This window comes from Heterodontus francisci, chromosome 11, assembly GCF_036365525.1.
Source record: "Heterodontus francisci isolate sHetFra1 chromosome 11, sHetFra1.hap1, whole genome shotgun sequence".
Classification (NCBI taxonomy): Eukaryota; Metazoa; Chordata; class Chondrichthyes; order Heterodontiformes; family Heterodontidae; genus Heterodontus; species Heterodontus francisci.
Genome location: NC_090381.1, coordinates 63,689,059 through 63,708,532, shown reverse-complemented (window position 1 = coordinate 63,708,532; position 19,474 = coordinate 63,689,059). Strand labels below are relative to the sequence as shown.

Sequence of the window (19,474 nt, the reverse complement as noted above, 5' to 3'; positions counted from 1 at the left end):
TGTGAAAATCATTTGTCTCCTCCCACTGATCAGGGAATGCCGTTTATCACTGCTCTCTTTACTCAATACTTTATCTCTGCATTAAATGTAGGAACTCTGAGATCCAGGTCCTAGGGCTCCTTAGCTAAGGACAGAAGTCTTCTGACCCACCAGACAGTTATAGCAGACTCTTCATCTTGTTTCCCATTTGTGTCCTGTGCCCCCCCACCCCCCCCTCCCCCCAGTGATCCATTTTCACGAACATTAAATCCCTGGAGGTGGAATCCACTGATGCTTAGTAGAGGGGAAGGAAGTAAAAAGAAGATTGGCATGAGTGATGTAAATGACAAATATTAAAAGTTTTAAACCTGGCAGATACTTATTTGGAAAGATTGCAATTAGGTGGCAGGAACTGACACAAAGGCTTTCCTGACCAACTTGCAGCTGCAATATATCCTAACCACTTTCCAGAAGGTTATGGATTTAATCCCCACACTAGGATTTGAGGACATAATCCAGGCTGACAACCCACTGCAGTACTGAGAGAGTCTTGCTTGGAAGTAATTCAGCAGATATGCTAAGGAAAGATGATAAATGAGATCTGAATCCAGTGCTTTTGTGCAAGGAGGAATTGGAGATTCAAACCCATTTGTATATACTCTTGCCTTTTGATGGGATGTGGAGAACATTTACCCAAAGCTAAATCTAACTGTAAAGCTAAATTTGCACAGTGACTCATATAAGTTATGTTCTGTGCATTCTCAGCAACTGAGGAGAGAGCCACCAGCACATACCATGGCTAAAAGGTATTGTGTAGTATATATATTCTGCCCATATACTTTGATTTGTATGAGTAATTGAAATATATTTAATGAAAATGAATTTTCAAGAAACATAAATCTGGGTAGATTTTCGACTTGCCATCCAGGCTTAAAATTGGTGCTACCTTTTCTTCAACTTTGCACCTGGGAACTGAGTGTTTCTCAGAGCCGTAATGTTTAATTAGATAATAAAAGTTTCACCAGGTCACTGCTTTCAAGAGATCACACCCATCATGATTGACCCTAATTCCACCACAACTAGCCCCAAGCTGACTTTGAGACAATGTCAGATCTTGTAGCCCAGCCATGGCAGTGTGGGGTTCCAATTGCAGAGAAGAGCATATGGTGGCAGTGAGGAGGGTACAGGCTACAGTCAATGGCAGTCACGTATTCTTCATCTTGTGCATAGCACACAAAGGATTGAAGTAAAGGAGAAATGTTTTTTTTACAAGAAAAGCTGAGCAGATGGAAGAGAGGGATATTTGTCAGTAGAACAGTGGCAAATCTCCATTTTTCAGATTCTCTGAAACTTTACAAGTGTAACTTTTTGAAGAAGTGTTTGAATACTGCACTAGAACCTATCTTTCCCTGTTTCTGTTCACTCAGATTATAGGAAATTTATGCATTTAAATATTCTGGTTACATGCAAACAACTTTCTATAATCCTCACTCTTCCCTTACTCTCCCAGTTTTGACAGCATGCTAATGTTAATAGTTTTATAAGGTTTAGAATGTCACAGAATATTGTTGGTATTGGAACACCTTTGAGCATTTTTTGATAAAATGGTGCTGCTTAATAATCTACCTGAGAGCTTTTAAATATAAAATATAATGTTTATTTGTTTCCTTATAACATGTGTGCTGTTGCCTGGCAAAGATAGTTAGTGCCCTGAATAGTGTTGGCTAGCAGACATAAAGCATTTGGAAGATGGGATGTGAGGGGCAGCAGTACCGCTTAGTGTTGGGAAGACTGTAAGTGAAGTAATGGTAAGTATATCAGTTCAAAAGCACATTCTACAATGAAGGTCTTTCTCCAGTTATGGCAAAGATTTTGAGAAAATCATGGCAGCAAACAAAAGCATGTCGAAAACTTCTCATTCCACTGCATTTAAAAAGAAAGATTTTGTATCAGGCAAGTTTCAGGTCATCGTCTTGAAACACGAACTCTGTTTCTCTCTCCACAGATGCTGCCTGACCTACTGAGTATTTCCAGCACTCTCTGTTTTTATTCCACATATAGCATGTCTGCACACAGCTGCATCCCACCCAATCAGTGTGGAAAGAATGCCCCCAATATTTACAGGGAGGGAGGAAGGGTGTGGGGTAGCGTGGGGAAAACCCAAGACTGCTGCGAACACTGAGGTCCTGTAAAATCGAAGAGCAGGACCTCATTATAATTTTTTTATCCATTTCCCACCTGGCAGTTGTCCAAACTAACAGACTGTCCGGCTATTAGGTGGCAAAACCAGTGGCAGGAGATTGTAGCCAGGGGCCAATCAGGAGAGGGAGCAAGAGGTTTGGGGCTTGGTGGGGGAACAGTTGAGAGGAAGAGAGTGAGAGGTTGGGCTTTGTGGGGTGAGAAGAGAGTAGAAATTTGGAAGGGAGTATGATATTGGACAGTGAGGGGAGAAGAGTGTGAAAATTGGGAGGAAGGGAGTGAGGGATCGAGCTTGGTGGGGATGGAGAAGAGACAGAAATGGGGAAGGAGTGAGTGAGCAATCAGGGCTTGGTAGGGGAAGAAGAATGGAAATCAGGAGCGAGGAAGCGAGTGATTGTGGCTTTGTGTTTGTGTGGGGAGTGTGCAATCGGAATGACGGGAGCAAGAGATCGGAACTCGGTTGGGTGGGGCGGGGGAAGAAAGCAGAAATTGGGAAAAAGCGAGCAAGTGATCAGGACTTGGTGGGAAAAGAGAGCACAATCAGGAGGGAGGGAACAAGAGATTCGGGCTTGACGGGCAGAAAAAGGGGAGGAATTTGTGAGGAGAAAAGTAGAAATCCAGAAATCAGCAATCAAGCCTGATTTATATATGTTAATGAAGTGCCCTGCCTCTCCAAGGCACATACGTGGTGGATTGGGACGAGTTTCCACATTTTGCAATTTTTGACCCTCTCCCACCCGTTGTTGGGGGTGGGGGCGACGGGTTTAATATCAAGGCCACTGTCTTATGCAGAAACAGTGCGTCAATGCAGAAAACTGCTTCAATTTTAAAATTACTATGCTGCATTTATGTGATTTCCTTTTAATTGCAAAACCTTAGTGCCCATTTGGCATCAGTCGTGAGAAAGAATCATCAGTTTGAATTGGGGTAATGGTTGCCTCTGTCTGTTTTGGTCATTGTGTACAGTCCTGTCTTATAACAGATGCCATAATAGAGAATACTTGTTTACGTCATGATTTGTGAAGGGGGTTGGTCAACAAGGCATGCTTAGAAACCTGTTTCTGCTGCTTGGAGGTAACCACTGTGAACTTATAGCAAATAATGCTTCAGTTTCCTGCAATGGAAGACAGATATTCAAGTGACTTTTTTCTCAGCTAGAAAGGTCAGTGAACTGCAGACCTTGCCAACTGACCACTCCTTCATGAAACAGGATCAGGGCACTTAGACCTGTATAATTTCTCCGATTTGTACAAGAAGACTGATAAATTGAGATTTATATTTACTGTATTGGAGCTGAAGGAGAATAAAATAGAGAGCCACTGGAATGAAATTAAGTTTTTCTGTTTGCAGAAATTTTTAAATTGCAAGAAAGCCTTAAGAAATCCAACCAAGAGGTAGAGTTCCTTCAACAGCAAGTAAGAGAGCTACACATTTCATCAAACACAATTGCACTACAAACCCATGAAATCCACGTTTTAAAACAGAAAGAAGCTGAAATCCAAATCAGATACCATGAATTGCAGAAACAGACACACAGTAAGTGAAACTTTACCTCTCTGTTTTATGCACTCAGCATGCCTAAACCTAAGCCCTAGCGCACTGAGGTCATAGTGACCGACAATCATTTTGCGCAATTACATATACAAAGAATAGCAACTGGATTTGCTGTGCCTACACTTTGAAAAAATAAGTCAGAATGACATTAAAACAGTGGTGTCTTTCAACTGCTATACCACTAATTAAAATACAGTAATGCTTCAAAGTTTAAAATCATTCACATCTCAGTTGCTTTATAAAAATAGCATAATTTCATTTCAAACACTTGTCCATGAAATTGCAATCAAGATCCCAATCAAAGGACAAGATTATAATTTTTGTACACAATCATTGCATTTTCAAAAATACATTCAAGTAGTGCTAAGGTGGAAGAACTGTAATCTGTGCTATGTATGGATCTTCAACTGCTGATGCTGTAGTTCAAACTTCAAAAATAATTTAGTTCTCAAACATGAGTTAAGCCATTTGTTAGTGAAATCCTGTAGTGTTGGCAGATATTTAAAGTGGGAAATTATTTTCCAAGGCTATCGGTTTGGCTTGTCTTTCTTGTGAAATTGATTTACTTCTGAGCCGGTCGTTGCAATAATAAAAATCACGTAATGCTGCACTGTTGCTTCTGGTCCTGGAACTAATCCAGTTGCTCTGTCCTTACAGCTGTTTGGCATTTAGAGCAAATAATGTCATATGCAAAATATTATTGAAATCCTCAGTCAGACCAGGGCAACCTGCCCTGCTACTAGCATCCAGTGCACAGAGTTTGCAAATAAGAATTTGATCCAAGTACTGGTTTTAGGGTCAAGGCCAATATTGTCTTAGTAACAAGTTGATATCATTTATGTGTTATCCAAACTGGTTGTAGTTATTTATTATCTCACAGGATGTTCTGGCAGTTCATTTCAAAGTAAAAAATATTTTTCAAAGCAGAATGAATAAAACATGTAAAAATAATTTGCACTGTATATATTGCAAATGCAGTCATTTGCATACTATTTCAGCAACAGTCCTTGGAACTGGAAATGACATCTTTGTTTTACATATTCTTTGAGGGAAATAAGGATGGAAATAGCACAGGGTCTGGCCACAATCTTTCAATCTTCCTTAGATATCGGAGTGATGCCAGAGGATGAGCAGGTTGTCAGCCTACCATTGGTGGCGGAGAAACCTTTAGAGACCATAATCCTGGACAAAATTAATGAATTTTCACTTGGAAAAACATGGGTTAATTAAAGACAGCCAACTTGGATTTGTTAAAGGCAAGTCATGTCTGACAAACTTGATTGAGTTCTTCAATGAAATAGTGGACAGGGTTGATGACAGTGGTGCAGCTGATGTTATGTATTCAAACTGTCAAAAAGTGGTTGAATACCACATAATGGACTCACTGAAAAATTGAAGTTTATGGGATTAAAGGGGCAGCGGTAACATGGATACAAAATTGTCTATGAGACAGAAAGCAGACAATAGTGGTAAGTGGATATTTTCAGACAGGCGGGATATAGGGAGTGGGCAGGAAAGTGGTATTAAAGCCCAACATCAGCCATGATCGTATTGAATGGCGGAGCAGGCTCAATGGGCCATATGGTCTACTTCTGCTCCAATTTCTTGTGTTCTTGTATAGGTATACATTGGTGTTGCCCAAGGGTCAGTATTAGGACCATTGCTTGTTTTGAAATGGCTCTATTTACTGACCATGGCATTATGACTAATGAGGAACTGTAGTGTGAACCCTGGGAAATGGGAGGTGTAATTGAAGGGGCCTCTGCCTGGAATGTGTAATTCAATCCAGTCATTGACAGACAGGCTGCAGAGTGACTGTGCTGTATTGAAGCTCTGTATACATTGTTGAAGTCAGACAATGTACAGCACTAACCCCTTCCCCCACCTTATACCGGCATTGTGCTCACCTCTTCCCCACCCCTCCCCCCAAGAGTCAACCACATTGCTTTGGATCTGGAGTCACAGATCTTACCCTAACACTATGCCCCCTGGTTATGGGAATAGAGCCTTCCTATCCACTTTATCTTGATCCCTCAGTACATTCCAATTAGGTCTCCCTTCAGCCTCCTCTGTTCCAAAGAATGGATCAGTAACCAGAGATCACAGACTTTAAATAATTAATGAAAAAACCAGGGGGAGATGGGAAGATTTTTTTCACCCAGCTGTGATCTGAAATGCACTGCCTAAAAGGAAATTCAATAAATACTTGAAGGGGAAAAAATTGCAAGACAATGGGGAAGGCGCAGGGGAGTGGGACTAATTGGATAACCACTTCAAAGAGCCAGCATAGGCATTTTGGGCCGTATGGCTTCCTTCTGTGCTGTATCATTCTATGATGATTCTTTGTTGATGCTAATTTACTGGTTTGTTACATGTGTGTCGTATTTTAGAGCTAGAAAGCAGCCTTTTTTTTCCGTTGATGAATAGAAATAGAAAAAGATTTCATATTGGCAGTCTATAAAAATTCTCTGTTCTAGAGGGGTACTTGGAGAATACCCAATTACACAAACAACTTCACAGAATCATTTTAACTCCAAACTTAGTAGCTAAGAAAATGCTCTGGGGACATGGGTTCGAATCCCACCATGGCAGATGGCGAAATTTGAATTCAATTCTTAAAATCTGGAATGAAAAGTCAGTCTAATGGTGATCATGAAACCATTGTCGATTGTTGTGAAAACCCATCTGGTTCACTAATGTCCTTTAGGGAAGGAAATCTGCTACCCTTACCTTGTCTGGCCTACATGTGACTCCAGACCCACAGTAATGTGGTTGACTCTTAAATGCCTTCAGTGGGCAATTAGGGATTGGCAATAATTGCTAGCCTAGCTAGCGACGCCCATATCCCATGAACGAGTAAAATTTAAGTTCCCATAGACAATTTTAAGATGTGAAATGGAAGTGCAACACTTCGGCATATTTGCATGATCTTGGATGTACTTATACTTCATATATGTATATTATACATATACTTCTAATTGGATTGTAATGGTGTTAATATTGCCATTTATTGATTCCAACAGATCTAGAAAATCAGCTTATGACTAAGCAGCTTTGTTTCGAAAAGATTACAGAAGAAATGGAGCAGTGCAAGGAGTTATTACTGTGAGTGAAGAGCTTGCATCTTAAACAGTTTAGTCATACAATAACAAGAAATATATGGATAAAATTCTGTTATCAACTAATCATAATATTTTATAATTAATTTCCCTGTCACAAGTATGCAGTAGATTTTTTTTTGGGAAACAGAAATGTTTGTTATAAGGGATGTGAACACATTTAGATGTGTTCTTCACAAATAATGAGCCAGAAACAATACATTAATATCAAACGTTGTGGTACATTGGTAATGTTCTTTGTTTTTAGAATTGAATTACTTTTCATAAATGAATGCCCAGATTTTGTAATTATTCCCAGTGACCTTATTAAATTGATTTTTGCTCAAAAATATATAGTTCCCAACCTATGTGATTTCCGAAAACATCTTAATTTTGTGACTGTACGAGGTTTGCTGTTGTCCACCTTGTCAGTTGCACATGGAGACAATAACTAGACCTTGTTTAGTGTGTTCTCTCTACTCACTACCAAAAAAGAAAAACTTTATAAAATTCTATAACCAGTAAATGAAATTAGAGGTTCATTCCACACAGCCAGTTGGGAGCAGCATATAGGATGTGCATTTCACGAATTGTAAATGCAAACCCTGTGATTCTCCTTCTATTAATATTATTGGGCAAAATTTTATGGATTGTGTACCCACAACCCCCGGCATGGCGTAGTCTGATTACATAGCTCCACTCTTGGAGCTAGGAATATAAATGAATAATTGTGAATTTTCAGCTAAAAGAGTGTATTATTCATGTTCCTCCTGGATTTAATTTTCTAAAATAAGAACTGAATATGAAGATATCAATCTATCCTATGTCCTTATCTACCTATTTAATTTATTCAATGTTCTGTTGGAGGGAGCCTTTGGCTTATTGGTAGCAATCCCATCTCTGAGTCAGAAGGTACAGGGCTGCAACCCCACTCCTTGGAGTCTTGTGTCAATGCCACCAATGCCTCTCATACCTCCTCCTGGAACCTTGATTCTGCAGAAATTCTCTCACTCTCTCCTGGATGTTATACATGTCATAAGAAATTTTCTGCAACGTGTTGCTTATTTATCTATTAGACTCATTCTTTTTTGCCATCATTTCAGCCATATGAATGGCAAACATCGCCACTGACTGCATAAGAATCGACAATTCCTATTCTTCACTCTTTGGAAGACTATTTCACTGAGATCAACGTCCCTAGACTCCTCATCTTCTGATGACAAGCAATGATTGTACAGAGTAGTGTGAGTTAACTTGGTGCTTTAATCTCAGTGTCCAATTTTGCTTCATAACTGTTCTGTGAAGCATCTTGGGACATTGTACAATGTAAAGGCGCTATATAAATACAAATTGTTGTTGCTGTTTACACTTTCCAGAGGTTCTCATTTGCGTAAGCCAGACATCGAGGTTAAAGAGCATAGGAGATAGGGAGGTGAATGAAGCCCCTGTCTTTTGTATAGGATATACATTGGAAGCAGTGCCTTGATTTACTTCGAGCACTCTTTTTACTTTTGAATTATAGTCACTGTCTTGTTGACCAATGTGCTAACCAATTTGAACAAAGCCAAGTCCCACAAACAACAACGAGATGACAAGATAATCCAATTGGAGTGGTTTTGGAGGATTAAATGCAAGTCAGGAAATTGCAAGAACTCCCCTGCTTGTCTTGGGATAGTGCCATGGGACCTTGTACAGCCATCTGAACAGGCAGAAGAGGTCTTAGTTTAGTGTCTCATCTGAAAGACTGCACCTTTGGTAGAGCAACACCACTTTAGTACTGAAGTGTCAACTTAGATTAGGTACTCACATCCAGGAATGTAACTTGAACCCATCACCTTCTGACTCAGGGCCAAGGCTGACAAATTCCATTTAGTAATGCAGCGCAGTGCCCCACCACCATGCTACCTTCAATTTTATTATGTGGCACTACTTTACAAATGTAAGAGGAATCAATAGCAAGAGACAACCAAAACTTCTATTTATGCATCACATTAGATTTTGATAACAAAATAAAGAGACAAAGAAAATTCTGTTTATTCTGGTGACATTTCTGTAAAATATATGCAGATCGTGTTGTCCAGTAGCGCAGTTTGTGCCATCACATATGGCAACGGCAATCCAACAAATATTATGACCACGCGTTTGCAACAACATAACCTTTTGGAATTGGCAGCAGAGTTGAACTTCACCTTTCTTCTATCAGATCTGTGCTTCACTTTAAGATAGTGTAGCTGTTGAGTTTTTCCTTCTTCCCACCATCTATCTGTAAGAACATTAAAAATATTAGGGATAAGACAAAGCCATTCAACACATCTAATTTAATCCCTATAGCCAGCAAACCAACTGAAGTTGCTACTGTATCCCATGTGGTCCAAAAATTGGCTAAGGCTGCAACAATGGGTGGCACAGTGGCGCAGTGGTTAGCACCGCAGCCTCACAGCTCTAGCGACCCGGGTCCGGTTCTGGGTACTGCCTGTGCGGAGTTTGCAAGTTCTCCCTGTGACTGCATGGGTTACTGCTGGGTGCTCTGGTTTTCTCCCACAGCCAAAGACGAGCAGGTTGATAGGTAAATTGCCCCTAGTGTAGGTAGGTGGTAGGTGAATGGTGGGGATGTGGTAGGGAATATGGATTAATGTAGGATTAGTATAAATGGGTGGTTGTTGGTTGGCACAGACTCGGTGGGCCGAAGGGCCTGTTTCAGTGCTGTATCTCTCTATGCTCTATGAAACATTTCCCATGTTCAACTTAGAATCCCATGTACTTACTTTATAAATGAACAGCAAGAAAAAAAAGGTTCTTAAAGAATGACTGTAAATTTACAGAGTGTAGAATAAGCTTAAAACTCATCTCTTTGGCCAAGCTTTTGGTCACCTGTCCTAATATCTCTTACATGGCTTTGTTAAGTTTTGTCCAGTAACGCTCTTGAGAAGTGCCTTGGTGTGTTTTTACTACGTTAAAGGCGCTATATAAATGCAAATTACTGTAATGAATCTACAGAACATATATTATTTGCATGAATCTGATGTGTAGTATGAATACCAAGTAAGATATTTAACAACATGCCTCAACTTTCTTTAAGAACTTTTCAACCAAGATCATATGGCAAGATACACGTGCACTGCCTGTGTTATTTAAAGGATGTTTTTGTACTTTTATGTGTAAGAAACATGCAAACACCATCAAATGCTCCAAAAACATGTATTCTCCTGATCTAGGAACATTTGATGGGCAATTATAGAAGAACTGTATTATGCCCAACCTGGGAGAACTACTGTTGACATTGGCTGCAAAACTGCCAAAATGCATTCCGTTCCTCAGTTTACTGAGTTTTCTCACCTTAAAGCACCACTGCGCAGGCAGGAAGGAAAGATCCACCCCAACTGTAACTCAACAAGTAAGGCCTCTAGCGGTGGGAAAGGGGCGAAAACAGCATGTGCGAGATGATGCATGAACGGCTCAGGATATTGTTCATTTTGATGATGACCTACTGACGACATCATCACCCAGTAGCACGCTGAGCGACCAAGCAGCCTTTTTGAAGGACAGCACTGCTTGCTCCTGAATTGGAGAGGGGCCTAGAAAAGGTGGCTGAAACAAATGCTCGTCTCCCTACTACCCAGTTGGCTTGCCACGGTCAATCTCTTAATGCGGCCAAACTGCAACAGAGAAGAAAACATGAACTCCTAACCTCGCTTTGAAAGGTGGGAAAAGAAGAAAAATTCTGAAACTCGCCTTCTGGAACGTGAGAACAATGCTCGACTGTGGAGACAACAGCTGCCCCAACAATGCTCAGCCCTGGTGGCCCATGAGCCAGCCAGACTAGACGTTGACAGAGCAGCCCTGAGTGAGGTTTGTTTCTCAGAGCTAGGCAGCCTGACAGAACACGATGCTGCCTGCACCCCCTACTGGTCAGGTAGACCTCAAGGCGAACAACGCCTCTTTGGTGTCGGCTTCATGGTGAAGAAGGCTATCGCCATTAAACTTTCAAGCCTGCCAATTGGCCATTCTGAACGCATCATGTCCCTCCACTCCCCTTCCAAGAACAGCAGCGTGCAACTCTCATCAGCGTTTATGCTCCAACCCCGAAGGTTAACCCAGTTGACAAAGGTAAGTTCTACACAGATCTCTGTGAACTCATCCAGAATGCCCCTCCCAGGGCAAAATTGTCATCCTTGGCGATTTCAATGCCAGAGTGGGCCATTACAGCCTGGCATGGAAGAGAGTGCTCAGAAACCATGGAGTTGGAAACTGCAATGAAAACGGACATCTACTCTTGGAACTCTGTACAGGAAAGCAGCTGTCCATAACCAACAACTTCTTTCAACAAAAAGATCGCTTCAAGACCATATGGCTGCATCCCCGTTCTAAACACTGGCATCTGATAGACTATCCCTTGGTGCGCCAGTGTGACGTAAAGGATGTCCTGCATACTAGAGTCATGCCTAGTGCTGACTGTTATACAAACCACCAGCTCGTTCGTTCAAAGCTGAACTTCCATTTCAAGCCTAAGCCCCAGAACGGACCTAGAGACAACCCATCAAAGAAAGTTCGAGTCAGCAACCTGCAAACCTCATCTTGCAGAGGTAAGTATCAAGCAACTTTACAGACCAGACTGGAATATTCTCATCTCACTGCTGATTCCACTCCAGAAGAACTCTGCGATTACACCAAAGCTGCAGTACTGGATACTTCCAACGAAGTCATCGGACGCAACACCAAGAAGAATAGGGACTGGTTTGATGAAAATGACAAGGAAATTCAAGATCTGCTAACAATAAAAAGGTCAGCTCATCAGACTCAACCGGCCAGCCAAGAGAAAAAGGCAGCCTATTGTCAAGCATGCAGCACCCTTCAATGTAAACTGGGAAACATCTAAAATGACTGGTGGATCACACTTGTGGAAAAAACTCAACTGTATGCTGACACTGGCAACATAAGAAGCATCTATGAAGCACTAAATCTGTTTCACCTTGTTAAGAACAATATTTGCAAAATATTTTGTGATAAATTCTCTGATACAATATGCCCGGCCAGGAGCAATGCTTGCAGGGAGCATAAATTGAGGTATGGCTACAGCACTGTAGAATTGGTTCCCCGACTTATGCTTCCTTCAAGCATTGCCCCTCACTGGGAGCACAGGATTGTAAATTTACCCTTTTATTTCAAGCAGTTAATCATTCCAAACAAAAACATTGCAAACAGAAAGTGAAAAACTGACAAACGTTAAAGCAAAAAATAGTTAATCGTTAACCTGTAAACACTTAAAAAAAAATATAGTACATAACAAAACAATTTTTCTCAATATAACTCGGTATGGTTTGCCCTACAACTAATAATGCACACTGTCTCATCTCTTTTCCCTAGTGCTTTGCTTGCTCCTTCTCATTGCTGCTAACTTCCTGTGGTTCACCCAATCTTTTCCAACTAACTATAGGAAGCATTCTATTATAAAGGGAGCGATACACGGGAACAATCAGAGCCAGTGGTAAATATTTAGATTCTGCAATTTACTTTTGATTTCCTGCAGACATAAATTGTGATAATTTTTGTTGAAATCAGCAGAGGGAGATTTGAAGCTGCAACGGACATAGGTTTCAGGTTTAGACTTCTGTCCAACGTTCCCTGTAATTTTTTTTGGAGTGCATGGGTGATTTATTTAATTGCATGGCCCCTTTAAATTTTTCATGCAGCCGCGCATACACGGTTACAAAGGGGCCAACTTGTGTGCAGCATGGGCAGGGACTTTTGGGTTGCTGCCTGGCTGTGTAGCTTATATGTAGGGCATATTGGGGGGAATTTTATGCAGTCTGCCACGGCGGATTTGGTGGTGTGCGGGGTGATATAATTCGGTGGGAGGTGTTTGTTCGGATTCCCAACGGCAGGATGTTTTAGAGGAATTAAGTTGGCGGCGAGTTTGTGGCGTTACGGGGTTCCCCCAGCGCGTTGGCGGATTGCAGCTTTACATTCATTTAAATAACATGAATACTCATGACCCTACGCATAGTTATGATTTCGTCCTACCTGGCAGATTAACTGAATGGCAAGTGATATTCCCGTACTGCCCGCTTCACAAATGTTTCAATGTGGCATGCAACAGTCGGATTTTTGCAGTTGAGTCTCAGGACTGTGCTTTTCTCTCTTTAATTCAGCTGCTAAACTAACGCCAACATTGAAATGGATGTTTGCCTCCAGGCTTGGCACCAGCAAGGGTGAATCATCTCAGAGAATGGCGGCGACGGCATGGGCAGGGACTACATGGAGGAGCAGGGGAGGACAGGGTGGGGTCTCATGTCCATGCAGGAGCAGGGAAGGGAGGAAGGCAGCATCCAGGGTATGTAGTGGCTGATTTTGACAATGTGGATGGCTGTGTGCGGTTGCAGGGGGTGGTGGGTTCATATGTTCCTGTCAGAAAACTGATAGTCATGAGAGGCCTTAAAGGAGGGAGGATCGTTGTCGTTGTCAGAGTCCTGTGTCTCCACATCAGGGTACTGGCTGGCAGAAGGTATGGTCACAGTCAAAGGGGCAACTATATATAGATCTGTAACTATGTCAAGGTGGATTCTTGGAGGTTCAAGGGTGACAGTCTGCAGTTGGATGATGATGGGAGTAGGGACAGGGGGGAGGGATGGCATATATAAATTGATGATGAACCGGTCCACAGTAATGGGGGAGGTTCTATGGTAACAGGGAGCAGGGTGAAGGTTAAGTTGGGTGGGTCAAGGATGATGGGTGCAGGCTGGAAGGTGGCAGGAGGAGGTTGGAAGGTGGGCAAACTTGCCTGGTATCACAGATGTGACATTTTCTAGAATAAGAATGCAAACCACATGTCCAATCAAGGAATGCAAATCGATTGTGACAAATGATGTTGGGTAGGATCTCCTGCTCCATGCAAATGTAAGGCACATAATAGCGATCTGATCATGATTTTTATGGTTCTGCTGAATGGCAGAAGAAGGACAGTTTTACAACACTCTTCTCATCTCAACAATTGAAAAGCTGCAAAGACATGATTGTAATTTGTCTTCTAAAGTGAACAATTGCAGAAGGAAAGACTGAGGAGGGATCTTGATGATCAACAGATGATGCCTCAACAGGAGCAGCAGGGAGCACAAGAGGGTAAGGCTCCTCAGAATGAAGCCGTCCAGGAAAGGCATTATTGAAGACAGCGCTGGTGTGTCATCGCATCCTCAGGACAAGGACACATTACCTTCAGGTGTCAGAGAGGCAATGCCAGAGAAGCATGAGGATGTGACTCACAATGGCGACAGAAATGTGTATGATCCTTCAGCATTATCTGCAGCAGCTTGTTTTCATTTGGAACCCCATGCCACTTACCCTCAAGGCTACTACTGCAGTCAATTTCTTTGCTACCAGGGATCAACAGGCGATATATGTGGTATCTTGCAGTCTGTGGCCCACAGTTGCGGCAAAGAAGTAATCGATGCCCTTTTTCAATGTGCCAATGATTTCATCCACTTCCCTGTAGACGAGTACAGTGAGGCAGCAAGGTCTACGGCCTTCGGCACCATTGCTGGCTTCCCTAGAGTTCAAGGGGTGATCGACTGTATTCATGTGGCCATTAGAGCTCCCTGGGACCAGCCTGCTGTCTTTGTTAATTGCAAAGGCTTCCACTCTTTAAACGTGAAACTGGTTTGTGACTACAGGAGAAGAATTATGCATAATAAAAGTAAAATACTGCGGATGCTGGAAATCTGAAATAAAAACAAGAAATGCTGGAACTACTCAGCAGGTCTGGCAGCATCTGTGGAAAGAGAAGCAGAATTAACGTTTCGGGTCAGTGACCCTTCTTCGGAAGTTCTGAAGAAGGGTCACTGACCTGAAACGTTAATTCTGCTTCTCTTTCCACAGATGCTGCCAGACCTGCTGAGTAGTTCCAGCATTTCTTGAAGAATTATGCATGTTAGCGCACGTTTCCTAGGGAGCTGTATGACTGCTATATTTTGAGGATCTCCCAGCTGCCAGCAGTTTTCGAGGAACCAGGCAAAGTGGACGGATGGGATGACAAGGGCTACCCCCTTTGTGCATGGTTGATGACACCAGCATGTCATTTCTCAGAGCACAGCTGAAGAGAGGTACAATGTCGCTCATGCATCTGCCAGAGCCATCATTGAGCACACTGTTGGCACGCTGAAAATGCGATCCCATTGCTGTGACCGGTCTGGAGGGGCTCTTCAACATGCGCCACAGAGGGTGTCACAAAAAATCGTTGTCTGCTGTGCCTTGCACAACCTTGCAATTAGACGCAGCAACATTCTGCAGGTGGAGGAACAGGAGGAACACCAGTCCTCCTCAGATGACTGTAAAATGGGTGAGGAGGAGGACAACAATGACATTGATGCTGTCATCAATATGAGGGTCATGGAGAGACAAGCAAGGGACTTCAGGAAGAACCTAATTTATGCATATTTCAGCCAACAATAAGCCACATCACCTAGGAACATTGGGAGGAGAGACATAACAATTCCCCACAGAAATTACCCTTTGCATGTGGTAATATTCATCCCTGCAATCTTAACGATGCGTGGCTGCACTTTCATGTGATTTGCATTTAAAGTTATCCATGGGCTATGATGAATGTGACTATAAACCACTGCAAGCAGCATTAAGTTATGACCGTAGAAAACAAAAGTAGGGCATGGCAGTATTAGAAAAAGTTATTAATCATCAATAGGAAAGCAGGCATCATTGTTGATTGAAGGCTAAAATTCAAATGAGATAAGGACACTGGACATTTCCTGAGATGCTTTGCAAGCATCAATGTTTTCCTGCTATCTGCCTCCAAAAAACTTCTTTGTATCCATCTATAACCAAGCAAAACATTACTGAGAGCAAGAAATAAAAATGTCTTAATATATCTTTGCAATCGTGACAATTTGTACAGCACTTGTGCCACCTTTGTGATCAAAACTGTTTCAATTTCCTTTTTCTCCCGCTACGTCTAGGTGCTATTCTGGCATTAGCGGCTGAGGTGGAGGCAGTCTGCTTGGTGCACTGCCACGTTGCTGTGATGACCATGGCAAGCGTCCTCTGGAGGAACGGCGCCTTGATGGCTTCAACCTACTGGGGGTCTGCAGCATTGGTACTTGAGTATCCCCTGTGTGTTCGCCTGCTGGAGGTAAGGGGTCAACTTTGGAGGGGAAGACGAGACGCCACTTACCCTGGGGGTGTCCTGAGAGGAAGGCCCCAGTGCAGCTGGCACACGCTTCTCCTCCATCGGAGTGCAGGATGGCACCTGTCTGTGTCCCTGAGAAGAAGGAGCACCTGGAGGAAGTGCAGGTCCCTCATCCCTCTCTCACTTAGACTGTGCTGCATGGAGCCCACGGTAACAGTGATGGAGTGCAGGTCAGATCGCAAATGGCTTGAGTGCTCAACCAGACTCACCATGGAGCTCATCAAACTCTTGACTGAGGAAGCCATACGCTCAAATGCCTGGGACATGGCAGACGTCATGGCTTGCATGGACTCCTCCATGGCATGTGCAAAGCCACGCATGACCTCAGGTATCTCCTACATATTTTCCACGTGGCTCTGCTGCACATCCAGCAGACTTCACGTAGCAACAAACAAAGGATCATCATGAGTGTGGGGCTGAGCATGGGCCTGGTCCGCAGCATTCTTCCAACTGTCAGGGACCCTGGCTGGCATATGCTCCGTCAGCTGCTGGGATGTGCCTGCGTTGCGCACACCAGCTTGTGACCCAGATTCTGTTAAATCCCCCGTGGACCGTGTGAATGTATCTGCGCTGGCGGAGGTGGAAGAAGAAGCAGTTGACAATGCTCCCTCTGGGGCATTGGCTTCTTCTTCCCCAGAGGAGATTCTTGGGTCACGTGCCATTCTGCTACTCGAGTGCGGGCACCTACAGTGGAGACACAAACAGAGGCACTTTAAGCATGTGTTTCACAAGAATTCACACAATTTCCTTCAATTTTCACTTATGGCTGCAAGAGCAGTGATGACAGTTCATTCTTACCCCTTGTGGCTCCTGCCTTGCCATCTCCACTCGCCCTGCTTCCCTCCTCTCTCACAATCTCTGAAGCCGTGGACAGCAGCCTGATGTCAGGGACCCCTCCTCCCTTCTTAGCACACTCATGCTGGTTGTGGCTTTGTTTCTCCTGCAACAGACAGTGCAGATTTAATGACATGGCAAATGATGCATCACAACCATTGCATACATGCATCAACATTACTCATTCTGCATTGACTTTTGCATGACACATCCAATCACATAAACAATGCTAATCTTCATTTAGTAGATGGTACCAAGACTGCTCATGCATTCCTTGCATACCCTCTGCCTTAAAGACACCTAGCCATGGAAGAAATCAATGGAGCAGCCTTGTGAGGAACATTTACCCTCGCTGATCTGAGCAAGTCATTGATGTGCTTGCGGCACTTTACCCATGTTCTAAGAGTTACCCCACGGTTCGAGACCTCCTCCACTACCTCTATCCAGGCTGCCTTGATGAGGCGGGAGGGTCTTCTGACTCCATCTGCTTGGAAGAGGACCTCCCGCCTTTCCCTGACGGCCTGGAAGAGAACCTGCAGGGAGGCATCACTGAACCATGGGGAGGGACACCGTCTGCTGGCTGCCATGTCATTCACTTTGGCTGCAGGTAAAATAAATGATGTGAAGTTGAAATAAGGGAGACAAAAACATTTTGATTTAAGTGAAAATTTCAACTAAGTTATTCTGAAGATACTTACATGAAAGGAAGGCTGCTGCTCCTTGCGGCTGCAAGCACAAAATGTTTTAAATCTGTGGCGATCATGGTGCTTGGGGCAGTGACGGCGGTTTCCACCAATGAAAGGCCGCCCCTTCCACATGTTTCCCATGTCCGTTGCTGCATGGCTAATTTAAATACAAAATTGCATGGGAAATGGGATTTGCAGCAGGAGCGGAGGTTAGGACAACTTCCTGTCCCGCCATCGGGAACACCGCGGCAATGGTAAGATTGCACCCATTCTTTCTGTCTCATCTTTATATTTGCTCTCACTATGTTGCAGGAGTGACAACATTGATTTACTTTTAAACATGCTGTTGATCAATCTATTTATTCATATATCACATACTGCACAGTATTTTCTAGGGAGATTGGCCACCTAGTGACCTGCAAGCTATTTCTCAGGAACCGATTAAACAGTGTGCTACAATAATCATGCTAACCACTGCAATTTTAAACCATTAGTTAGCATGATTTCATCTAAATACTATAAAACATTCTTTTTATTTCCCAAGTCATCTATTCCCCTTCCCCCTCCCCATTCTGTGGATTTGATAGGGTGTACAGCTGGGAAATCACTAATTGTCCCTTTAAGAAGCTTGTTTTAGTCAGCAGCCATATGTCTTGCTAATCCTGCACCATATGAGAATGTCCTTACATTTCATTTGTTGTCCTACTGGCATCAGTTGCATAGATTTCCTTACAGTGTACCGAAACAAGAAGAAAGCTAAGTGACAACACTTTTGTATAGCCTGTTTGCAACAAGGCTGCACCCGCTTGGGAAGCTGTGAGCGCAAAGTTTCTGCCAGTATTACTAGTTTTAAGTTTATGTTCAAAATTTCCTTAACAGTTTTGATTTATGCAAATACTACATCATCTAGTGTAGTCTTATAATTAACAGTTTTACAGCACAGAATACCGAAGTCACAAAGATATTAAATAAAGACTCTGTCTGCCCTCTCAGATGGACGTCAAAGATCTCTTAGCAGTGTTTGAAGAAGTGGAGGCGTGTTCTCCTAGTGCCCCGATGAACATCAATAAAACAGTTGATCAGGTCATGTATGTCATTGCTGTTTGTGGGATATTGCTGATTGCAAATTGGCAGCCCTGTTTCTCTATTACAACAATGACTACATTTAAAAAGTACTTCATTGACTGTAAAGAACTTGGCATGCCCTGAGATCATGAATGGAGCTGTTTAAATACAAGTCATTTCCTCCATAGCCCCCCAAAGATTTATCCAAAGACTCCTACTCTTCCTCATCCACATGCTTACCCTTGTGACTCAGGAATTGAGTTGGCTTTCCTAATGTATGCTGTCGACTCCCAGTTCTATCACTGCCTTTAATTCCACAACTGTGCTGTTCGACATCAACTGATGGACAAGTCAAAACTTTCTGAAGCTCTGCCTTAATGAGACTGAAGTACCCAACAGGAACTCTCAACCCCCCTCCTGGATTCCTGCTTAAATTGAACCCAGCAGTACACAGCCTTAATCTCTTGTGAACCCTGAGCTAAGCTTCAAATCCCACGTCCAGTTCCTCACAGTTCTATGGATTTGGTGAGGTGTACAGCTGGGAATTCAATAGTTGTTCCACTGCTGGAACCCTCATTCATGCCTTTGTCAACTCCAGATTCGATTTTTCCAATGCTCTCCTCATGATCTTTAACCAACACCAACTCATCCAGATCCTATCCCGCATAAGGTCCTGCCTGACTACCATCTTGCCATTGCCACCATCCACTGGCTTCCTGTTGCTCACTGTATTTTCTTAAAAATCTCCCTTCTTCCCTACAAAACACTTCATGGTAAAACTTCCCTCTATCTCTGTAACCTCCTCCAGCTCTGCTTATACCTTCTGCTAATCCAACTTTGGCCTACCTTGCATTTTCCTGCACCAA

At 42.9% G+C, this 19,474-nt stretch overlaps 1 protein-coding gene across 6 annotated transcripts in view; it reads left to right on the top strand.

Moving 5' to 3' along the window:
• The window catches only part of lekr1 (Leucine-, glutamate- and lysine-rich protein 1), a 257,691-nt gene that overhangs the window by 175,681 nt on the left and 62,536 nt on the right, over nucleotides 1–19,474 (top strand). For 5 of the 6 annotated variants that reach the window (XM_068042211.1, XM_068042213.1, XM_068042216.1 and 2 more), the window contains 2 exons: nucleotides 3,529–3,714; nucleotides 6,756–6,837. In XM_068042211.1, coding sequence (XP_067898312.1) covers nucleotides 3,529–3,714; nucleotides 6,756–6,837 — 268 coding nt within the window. The remainder of the gene's footprint in view (nucleotides 1–3,528; nucleotides 3,715–6,755; nucleotides 6,838–19,474) is intronic. The other variant, XM_068042215.1, reaches the window with a different exon arrangement.